The 11,458-nt window shown below is 39.6% G+C and overlaps 1 protein-coding gene across 2 annotated transcripts in view; it reads right to left on the bottom strand.

Moving 5' to 3' along the window:
- Window positions 1-3,355: 3,355 nt before the first annotated feature.
- SCUBE1 (signal peptide, CUB domain and EGF like domain containing 1) overlaps window positions 3,356-11,458 on the bottom strand; it is a 189,301-nt gene continuing 181,198 nt past the window's right edge. For both annotated transcript variants that reach the window (XM_063395410.1, XM_063395409.1), the window contains 2 exons: window positions 11,030-11,109; window positions 3,356-9,982 (listed from right to left, as the gene is read on the bottom strand). In XM_063395410.1, the coding sequence (XP_063251480.1) occupies window positions 9,830-9,982; window positions 11,030-11,109 (233 nt within the window). In that variant the 3' untranslated portion in view covers window positions 3,356-9,829. The remainder of the gene's footprint in view (window positions 9,983-11,029; window positions 11,110-11,458) is intronic.

Here is an 11,458-nt window from a genome sequence, read left to right as displayed (position 1 = left end):
GGGTCCAGCACTCACCATTCTTCTACCACTGCTTCAAGCACTGTGAGGCTTTCAGGAGCAGTCCTTCCTACTCTGATGGATGCCAGAGCCATAGCCCAGAGGTACCACTGCCAGCCTCTCATGAAAGCAGGTGTTTGTGGATAATCTTTGTAAAGAAAAGTCACCACTGTATTTTAATCTGATTGTTTCCTTAGAAAGAGTGGCTGATTTACAGTGCCTAAACAGTGCAGCCCTTACTCAGGCAATGTGCTTGTTAAATTGAATGGGTTACTTCACACAGGTATTCACAGAGAATGCAAAAGGTCCCAGCAAGGCTGAGCTTACTAGCACTACCCCAGCCTAAAATAAGAGGATTTAGCCTTCTGGCACTATCCACAGGAAGCCAACCCATGGAGCCCTCCAGCCTCTCTGTCACAGCAGGCCCCGTGACTTATCCACCACCACCACATTTAGTTCCCACCCTGCAGCAGTCTGCAGCAGAAATTTATCATGGGTTAGCATATGTGAAGTAGCATTTGTCCCCAACAAACACAGCTAGAATTTTTCAAAGTTTTGTGAGTCTGGCAGTTTGTGGCTTTATTCCAAATGTTTATGGCTATCTCATCCAAATAGATCAGATGTGCATTCCCCACTTCATATTCCTGTTTAATGTTAGAACCTTCCTCTTTGCCAACATGGCATGGAAACCCCCTCAAGAGAGGTAAGGATGTAAGAGGCAGAAGAGACCTTAAGATCATAGTGAAAAGGAGATGAAGGGACATATTTTTGGTGCACTTTACAATAAAGCACATAATATGGCTTAAAATAAACCATTTGCTTTCAAGTCAACAGCTTTCTCAATGGTAAAACTAGAACTTCAGAGCACAGAAAGCTGTGATAGAGGCTTAGATGAGAGGAACATCATTTGCTGTTAATATTTTATCATAGCTATATATATGAGTTTAAAACCTCAGAGAGGTTTGTAAGAAGGCAGTTGTTAGAAGGGAAAATGTATTCTTCTGCATCAAAAAAGCAGTTATTGTGTAGAGATTTTGCCTGCTTGCTTTGTGGACAGGTACAACATTTGGGAAGGTGTTGCAACACTCACCTGCCAGATGGAGACTGTATGAGGTCTATCCCATACCTTGGCTACCATACTGTGGGGCTGTGCTGTCCTGTTGTGTGGCTGGATGAGTGAGGAGGGAAACTCATGCTTTCACCTTGGAATGGGTGCCCAATGTGAGTGTGCAGTTTGGAAAGAGCCCTGGAGAACACCCTGCAGAGGGATGAGTGATCTTAGCAGACTGGAGTCAGCCTCCTCTCTAAAAGTCTGGCAAGAGATCAGTGTGTGAAGGATAATGAACCAAACAAATTGTCTGGCACAAACAATACTTCCACTGAGTGTTTTCCCCAAGAGACAGATTTACTGCACCCACATTATGTGCTGACATAACACACACTGACAAGTGCAGGTGATTTACTCTCAAAGACACTCTCTCACTGCTCATGCAGTGCTGGGGTAGAGGGAGGCTGCCCTCATTCTGGGGGTACAAACATAAAAAAACACCTTACCAGGCAGCTCCAAGAATCTTGCGTCCATGTAGGCAATCCAACGTGCAGCCCTCAGTCCTGAGGCATCCTGCTGTACCTCCACAGCCACTGCTGCAGTTTTTCACCAGCTGCTTGAGTGCCTTCAGAAGGGCAGATCTCAGTTCTTCCCTTTCCCATGTCTTTAGGCACACACAGGATGCTGTCAAATATATAACTTTTATAAAAGTTGGACCATTACTCAGGAATACTGTTCTACACTCACAACTGAGGTGGGGGTGCTGTTACTCATACATGTTAAGAGGTGCTTTTGGAGTGTAGCATACCTCATGCTGTGCTGACTGCCCATTTAGATGTTGTATTTAAGAGGCAAAAATAGCCAGTTATGGTGGTTTTACAGGACAAGCCCTTTCTGTGACACCAGGAGTCAGTTGAATTTGATTCCTGGATAAAAAGAAGAATAAATAATCTATGTCCAGCCTGCCTTCACTTACCTGCTGGGCTGTACCAGAGTGCTGTTCCTCCTATATTTTATATACTTGGTGGGAAGTCATGGCAAGATTGGAACTGAGAATGGACCCTTCTGCAACTTACACCAGGCAATGCCTGTTCCAGTAAACGAGAATCTTGTACTCAAATGAAGACTGTCACGGCTGCTGAAACTTAAGTGGCTGTTATAAAATTGCCTGTTCTACCCTTGTTTAGAGAGCAATCAGTTTGACAAGCAGCTCTTTCCTCTCATGAAGCTGTGCTGGCTGTGACTGATGCCTGTGTTGTCCCCCAGGTGTTTTTCAATGACTCCTAGAATAACCTTTTCCATGATTTTACCAGGCACTGAAGTGACACTGACACGACTGGAGTCTCTGGAGTCCTCCTTCCCTGCCCTTCCTGAAAATTGAGATAATGTTTGCCAGCTTCCAGTCAGCTGGGACCTCTCTGGATTTCCATTCCATTTTGTCTTTGTGCACAGACACTTCATTACCAGTAATCAACTTGATTTCCAATGACTTTTAGGAACTTTGAGGCTTAGCTTTTCTGTCTTTGCTATGAACTGGATTTTCTTGTTACTCATTTAAAACTCTGAAGCCATAAGGACAGCTGAGTGCCATTTCACATTTCTGTAGTCTCATAAAAGTAATGTTGTGTCTTCTTGGAATGCAGTGATGACAGCTGCCATATTACCTGAGTGAATTCCTACCAGCTGAAAAAGGCAGTAATTTATATTTTGCAGCCAGGTTCCTGATGCCTTTCAAACTTGCCACACAGCGAGAGTCTTCAGTCATACTGACAGTATTTATATAATGAACAATATATATAAAATCAGCAAAGCTGATACTGTCACATCCTAAATGCTTTCTCTTAACAGCCTGAACTGCTAACATGAGGACAGCAGCAGAGTGTCACAGGCCATGCTGGAACATGAGAGCTTCTTTCCTCTTTTTTTGAGGCTGCTTCTCAACAGAGGGCTGTGACAAAGGGCAGGTGCATAGCACCTGGTATGTATAGCATACCAGCTATACATGGTAACACCAGAGTTGGTGTAACAAGTAGTTAAAAGTCCTGGAGGGATATTGGTGATGTGGGTCCTTCACTGTAGCAGGGTTTCCTCTTTGAAAATCTCTCCTTGAAGCCTGTTTGGAAGGAACTTCTATCAGTGTACCACAAACTCCAGTGGTTTGATGAGAAAGAAAAGCTCTCTGTTGCTTAAGGATGAAACTTAGACCAAAATATGTAAATGCTATAAAAAAAGAGAAGTTCTCTTCTGATTCTTGTCCACACTTGTGCAAGGAGCCTTGTCCTATGCACAAATAAATAGCAGGCAGGGGTATCCATTTCATTTTATGTTTATTATGAAAGTGATTTTAACAAAAGTTTTATTACATGCTTCATTTTTAACTTTGACATAGAAATCAAAGCTATTAATATACAGAGGCAAAAGGAAATGTATTTTCTTATAAGGTACATTTACAACAACATTTTCTACTATAAATCTGACAGAATTGTTAAAATATTGGTAAAGCTTAGCACTGTATTTTATTTTCTAAGTATCAAATTTTGTACAGTTATTCACTACCCTTGCTCTAAACTATTATTGTACACTTCATATGGAAATAGCTGTTTGTACACAATTTACATTGGTAATAAAGCTTAGAAGTCCCAGCAGCATCGACAACAGTTCAGTTTAAAACCTCACTCCTGTGCAGTGGTTTACGTGGAGCAAATTGATGCAGAAGCCAATATTACACCCCGTGTGCTTCCCCCAGAAGTCCAGCCTGCTGGAAATTCCTGCTTAAACTGGTGATGGACATGATCATAATGAACTTTTCTGCAGGTGAAAATACCACAGGCCTCAGTGGTTTTGCCTAAAAAGGGCTCTGTGATTGGATCCAATGTGAGGTTTTATTACTTCCACAGCTCCCTACGAGCATAGAGATCCCACAGCTTTCCTTTCCTTCCACTATCCATGTGTGTAATCTGCTACATTCCCTTTTATTTCTGAGTTCTGTGTTGTTTCTTATCCTAACAATGGAAGAAGAACCAGCACTAACTTTAAATACATATTCTTTTTTATGGTATGAAAATAGGAAGCACTTTAGAATGACACTTGATAGTCAGTTCTGTTTAAATTAGGATGCTAAATTGCCCCAGAAAACTCTTCCTGTCATGCTGGTAAGACTGAAGAAATAACAGGAATCTGTAATCTGGAATGATAAATCTGGCAACTGCCTCACATCCATCCTGGTCTCCTAAAGTATCTTTATAATCAACGTGTTGAGTCCCTGCTGCTCTCAATGCAAATTAATGGCCTAAGTTATAAAACATAGAAAACAATATTTACAAAATAATTTTAATTAAAAAAGTAACAAAAACAAACTCTAAAAAAGATATTTTCACAATAATTAAAATAAAGTTTAATTAATCAACGCCACTTTTTTCTAGATATTGAGAAAATTGAATTGCAATTGTTTGTATATCTTTTAACTTGTTATCTCCACTCTCTGAATACAGATGGTTTAAATTATTAGATCTAAAGGTACTTCTGTACATTACTCTTGTATATTACATATTAATTTTATAGATTAAAAGCTTTATGATGAAAGAATAAATAAATGAAATAACAAACTGGAATTGTATATATTCAGATCCTTAGATAACAGCTTTTTGACATTGTTTATTTCCCACTCTGCTTCTATTCAGATGAGAGGTAAAACACAAGACTTGTCTCTGAATCCAAGTCTCTCACTGAGGAGTAAGTTCATAGTACCTTACAGAAATTTCCCTTCTTCCATAAATTCTTCTGGAAGACAAAAGTATTCCTTTTCCCAAGTGCTTACAACAGTCTCTCATTCTCAAAAACTATTTCAATAAAGTCCCAGAATACTGAGATTCTATAAGAACTCCTCCAGTTACTCCCATTCCTGTCAATCAGTGGTTTTAAACTATGAAAAAATGCAACTCCTTGAACTCATGATGCAGATACAAGGAACTGTGTGTGTGTCACTCATTCCCATCATTAAGAAATCATCCAGACCCCCGAGGTGGCTGAGAAATTTGCCACTGGGTCCAGTTGTTGAAGATTTTACTCCAGCTAAGTTTTTAAGAGCATTCAAAGGTAGAGTCCAGACATGGGAGCTGTCACAGAGCAGGTGAGTTTTGCTGTCAAACACCTGTCAGCAGACCCTGTATAAGAATCACAGCACTACTTTTGCTCCTGAAGTTCCTAACCTGCTGTCTGCAGGGTTTTTTATAGGTAAGATTAAAACTGTTTTTTTTATAGGTAAGACTGACCTGTGAAATTTGAATGTGTTGGGCAGGCTTATAAAAAGGCACAGGGTGGAGTCTGACTGTTCTTTTGGAATGCTGAACACATGTAAAGGATGTTTCTCACTCATGTGGCAGCATCCTTGCCTGCTGCTCACAGACAGGATTTCTGGTGAGCTGTGCTCTTTAAAACCTGCTGACAGCTCAGAGTATGGACCCTGTGAAACCTCTGACCAATCCTGTATTTATTTAAGCTAGTCTAAAACTAAACTAAACTAAATCTGGCTTACAAGGTAAGCTGGTTTTAAGTAAGCTTACTTACTTTTGAGTAAGCTCACTCTAGAATGAAGCTGCTGTGTAGGAAGGATTAATCTAAATCTTAAGTAGTCATAACTTTGTTCTATGGGGGAGGCACAATGAGGAAATAAAATTCTTTTGAAAAGTTGGTCTTTAAGTAAAAATCTAATGTACAATGGAAGAAGAAAGGGCATGAAAATGGGCTGAAAGACTTCAGAACCTTTAAATCCAGTTTCAGTGAGCTAAATCTCCAGGCAGAATAAGTCTTTTTATTGAAGGCAAGATGCAGTGTGGCAATGCACTGAACACAGAGTCCTGCTGCTCCCTGTACTCAGGTGACACACACAGGCACCTCTGTGTCCTCGGCACTTTCAAGGCACAACTCAAGGCTTGATGAGCAACTTGTGATTGCTGCAGTGCCCTGGACTGCAGCAGGTGTGCAGGCAGGGATCTGGTAGCCTGTGAAAATGTTTAGGGATGATTCACCACTACCTCCCTAAAAATAAGTGCAGGATTTAAAGCAGAAAGAGAGGCTGAAAATGGTAAGTGCAGCAGGTGCAGCTTTTTAGCATACAGGCATATGCAAATTGAAAATATAGAGCTCTGTTTGTGCATTGGATTGGGCAATCACAGGTGGGAACTTCTTCAGTCTACCTGTAATAACACATAAATGTGTTGTTGCACTTGTCCTGCAGACAATGTGTAATTCTGTAAGAACAGATACAGGGCTGTATTTATTGATATGTTCAAATGCAGTATTTAATATTCAGGGTAAAAGCTAAAATGTTATATTCTGCCACGTTCATGAAGCTGGTTTGCTTGAAGGCAGTTGTATTTCTCTTTACATGGTTTTTGATTCCCTAATGTGTATAGGTCTTCTCTGTAGAAGAAAACATTCTTTGTTGGTGTGCTGTTATTGTGTAGTAGCAAGAGGTTCTCTGACAATGAAGGCATCCTACACTAACAGATGAAGAGCTGAACTCACCTCCTATTTGGTGACTGCCAGTTTCTGTAACTGTAAATCTAGTATGAAAATCAAAGCATGTTTAATTTCTAGAGCTGATATAAAAATTCTGTGCTGTTCTTTGAATCAACTGAAACCAGTTCAGACTGCCCTATATGTCACTTGTCATTACTTACTTCATTAGAAATTTACACATCCAAGAGCATTTCTATGCAGAGCGGCAGGCGATCAAGCCTAACTCATTTTCTAAATATATCAGATATGAACCCTCTCTCTGTTTACAAGTATTTAAGTGTCAACTTTTGAGGGTCAAATTATTCTCTTTTTTTCAGCACCTTCCTTCAGCAACACAAAGCCTGTGTTTGCCACAGAAGTCCTCAAGTGCCTTGTCCTGACTGTGGAGTCCCTGCCCTGATGTGGCTCTGGGGAACATCAGCCTCACTCTCAGGTTGTATGTCAGGATGAACTGGACAAACCCCTGCTTTTTGTAGTGTGGTTTTAAGTCAGGGCAGGTGGTACCAGAGCCAAATGCAATTTCTCTCGCCTGTATTCACCTCTCACAGCTCTGTTGAGGTCTCACTACCAGTGGCCAGAACCGGGACATGTCCCTTACACTTTCTCTCTGGCACTGGACTTCCCATGGAGCTAAGAACCTGGAAAACATTATGGTGCTGCCAGTGGTTTCTGGAGTCTGGCATCACTGCCATACAATGATATTACATCCAAATATGTTGGTTGTTAAACAAAAGTTTTAGCAAGGATTTTACTAAACTCAGTGCACAGTACCAGGTTCTGAAGTTTGCTTACTCAAGTTTGAAATACTAAAGATCACTGTGAATCATTTGCCAAGTGAGGAAGTTATTTTTCACCATATTTTTCATATCTTTTCCTTCATATCTTTCTGTAGAATGGCTGCAATCCTGACTCATTCTAATGGATCTGAATAAAACTCTGAATAACCTATCAGATTTTGAACTACTGTCTGGCTAAAGTAGTTTTTTAGCTATATACTCCTGCATAATTGAGTACCTGAAGAGATTTTTGCTTTTTAATTTTTTTTTGTACAAATAACTAGTGTTAAAGAAAAAATAATGAAAATGTTCTTTCTAGTGACCCTTGATGAATAATAAATAAAAGTAGTTTTAACATCCTCAAGAAAAAGTAAACAGCCTTTAACAAACGACTTTTATGGAGAACTGACATTTTTGAACAAGGGTTAATGTATATATTATAAAGAAAGCTCACCAAAGATTTGAGGTCCATGAGTGGAAAAAAAAGCATTGTTAGACTGTATGGTCAGGCTGTTCAGGCATAGAAAGAAAAAAAAATTATATTCTTCAAGAGAAGAGGAAAGAAGGCTAGCAAAATTACAAGATGGTTAAGTAGAAAAACTCAACAGGATATCTAAGGTGTTTTCTCATAGAAATGGAATATTCAACCACTTGTAGTCCACAGAAACCAACTGTGTAAATTTAAGAAGTACTTGCTCAAGGACAAAAAAGTGTCAGAAGATAACCACAACCACCCTTAAGATATGTCTTTGAGAACATCTGAGGACGTGTTAAACTACAGGGTAGACGGGCAAAAAAGAAAATGCAGCAAAGCAAAACTGTGTGTTAGTCTTTTTCTGAAAGGATGCTGCCAGGAGAGTTCATTTCTCCATTTAATAAACTTGTAGAATCAAAAGGGAAAATGATACACAAGAGGAAGGGACTGAAAAGGACGGAGGCTGAAATACTACTACAAAAAAAGGCTCCTCTCTCATTTGATTTAGCTTCTGTGCCAGGAACCAGCAGGAAACCCTGGATTTATCATCATGGCAAATCCACTGTTGCTCTGTGAGCAGGGCCTGAGCACAAGGCTAAAGCTCTCCTGCAGTCCCTGTGCTTGATGGGCACTGTGGCTACAAATTTGGGACAAAAGGGAGAGCCAGGTCTCTGCAAACACAGAACCTGACCCCCAGCTCTTCTGCAAAACCGTGCCCTGTTCACCTTGAGCCCCTGACAGTCTGGGCCTTGGGCACAGTTGTGTTCTCAGTGTTTTAGAGACAGCAGGTCCAGCACCAGCTCCTCCTTGCTGAGCTCCTCCCTCAGCAAGTGTTTTGTCCTGAGGGTGACTCTGTCTGCATCTGGGGGGTCCCAAGGAAGAGGCAACAGCTGACCCTTTACTGGGCACCAGCTGCATCTTCACTGGTGCTATTTTTCCTGGAATAATACTTATTGAAAGAGATTGTCCCAGAGTAAACCATTATCCAGTACTATAAAACCTCAAAAGGCTTCAGTTGGGTGTTAATAGAAGTGACAAGCACTTGGAGAAGTCATTTAATTGTCTACACAAAGTTACATATAGATATGAGTAAATAGGGTGTGTGGGAGTAAAGATTTAAGCACAAATAATATTTACAGTAACTAGAGATAACATTACTAATGTACCCACAAATAGAAGTATATATTTATATATTTATATATTGTACTTAATTAGATGCTCTCTTAATGGAAAGAAAACCAAGACTACTAGTGTTGTTGTTCATTTCTCACATATCCTATTGTAAATGTCTTTAAAGGGACCAAGTGATGCATGGAAATCCAGAGCTAAATCTGTTTCAATTAAATAATTGACAGTGGCAAACCTCTGAAGAACTTTAGAAGAGGACAGATAAAAACATTAGGACATTAGGGCATGGGACTCAATCTCATGTAATTCATAGAACAAAATTATAAATTTTTTTCTTCCTTTTTTTTCTTTTTGATTTCTACTTGGACAGAGGTTCCACCAAGCCACAAATGAGAAGTAACAAAATTTAGATTGTTTTGTTTTTTTCTAAAGATTCAAATATAAACTTCAAGTGCAATTCAAAATCCAAGTATTATTTATACTACATACTTCTTTCTATAACAGAACTTATCTGCAGGTAGTTTAATCATATTTGAATAGATTCCTCCTTTCTTTGACAAAAGCTATTGTTGATGAAAAATAAAAAGCTACAAAGAAATTTTTACATGGTGAGATTTCAGATGGAGAGTGAGGATACACTAGTGCAGACAAAAATTTGGATCTACAACTAGATGTACTCAGGGATGCATTTTTTTTGTAGTAAGAATCCCATTCAGAACATTGACTTTTCACAATTATAAAACATTATAGGTGTTCTTCAATAACAATTGAGAACAAAGACTGCAAAAAAAGAGCTTTCAAATTAGCAAATGTTTCTACAATGGAGGAAAGACAGTATTTGACAGGAATGCAAAGTAACCAAAAATTGAATACCACTAGACCACACTATTTGTATGGTCGTAGAAACCTGGAAACTTTTGATCGCAGTAGCTTTATAAAAGATCTTGGAAACATTTCTTTTGACTCCTGTGCTGTGTACTTGAAATAGTTTTGAGGGTGTGCCAGTACATCAAAGAGAGCTTTAATCAGTTTCTTGTCCTACAGAAGACAACATAGATATGTTAGATAAAAGCAAGGGTTTGGATTTAGTGTCTACACAGGTTTCAAAATTGAAGAACAATCAGGTCAGTTTTGCCGAAATGAGTCTGGGTAAAGCAGTGTAAGGAAAGTGCTCCACACTGCTCTGGAGTTTTAGAGGGATGAGTCTGCTGTGCTGGAGCTTTCTGCAGGGCTCCTGGCAGGTCCTGCCCTAGGAGAGCAGCACCGAATTAACCACAAACTGCAGATGTCGGGCATTAGAACTGCAAGCTGCATTTACTGTCCTCCCCAACTGTTCCGTGCTGCTGTCCAGGCCTCCCTCCATGGATGGGAGACAAGGCTGGTCCTCAGTGATACTGAGCCTTCTAAGGACCTTCTCCTGTACCTTGGGAAAGCCTTGATTGAGAGCCCCATCTGACCTGTGCCTGGCACTGTAGCTGGGACCTGAGCAACCCGAAAGCTGGAAGGGGAGAACAGCTCTGGGCAGGGATGGCCAAGGGAGCCAGCTCTTCCTCAGCTCCTGTTCTTCCAAGCCCTACATTTACATGGCTCAATCTTGCCCTCTGACCAGCCTTTTTTTCAGTTTTAATTAGTTAGTTACAGGTGTTGCTTGTATCTTTGGAAAACCATGTCTGATTGAGGCAAGACAGTGATTTAGGTAAATATATTATTTAATGCACAGCAAATTTAATGAGACATTTAAACATTTAAATGCCAGACTGAGGCTGGAGAAGGCTTTTCAAACAATAGGTCCTTTATTCTTGGCTGACTGATCTTTCAAACATACAATCTTACTAATCGTATTAGCATATATTTCATTTAGTTCCTGCTTCCACAAAGGACATAAACACGTGATGAGTCCATCTCAGTTCCTTGATTTTGGGCTGCTTCAAATACCAGCATAGACCTCAGAAGACAGAGAATTGAATTTGGGGTCACCCTTGAGCTTTAAATATAATGACTCTATCAAGGTATTGAGAACTATTTTAGGAAAATGCTTAGGAAAAGGAATTCTTGGTTGGCTTCAAAGAAAGCAGGAATTTTTACCTTTAGAATTTCTTGATGGTTTTCTGATGCATATAATCGGCCATCTCGAACAATGTCTTCTATTAGTTGTTGGTAATCCTCTGAAAAATAAAGATCAGTTAAATGACTGTGACATCCTTTGGGAGGGCAATAGTCAGACATGAGCTAGGCCTCCTCTTGAAGACAGGGCTGAGAAATTTTGTATCCAGTTAATTATTCTGTGTCTCTCTCAGTGTCTGCTGTATTCTAATTTAATCACCTTAAAATTCTCTATTTCTTTATAACAGTGGTTTTGAATTATACTTATAAATACTAATATCCTCAAAAAACTACTCCCTCCAGATAATAATGCTGTATTATCTCCACTCTAGAGATGAAGAAACAGGCATACAAAATAACTTTTCAAACATTGTATATATATATATATGTTATTTCAAAGTCTTTGCAACT

Source organism: Prinia subflava, chromosome 4 (assembly GCF_021018805.1).
Source record: "Prinia subflava isolate CZ2003 ecotype Zambia chromosome 4, Cam_Psub_1.2, whole genome shotgun sequence".
Classification (NCBI taxonomy): Eukaryota; Metazoa; Chordata; class Aves; order Passeriformes; family Cisticolidae; genus Prinia; species Prinia subflava.
The sequence above is the reverse complement of the archived record's forward strand: the minus strand, read 5'-3'. Positions and strand labels throughout refer to the sequence as shown.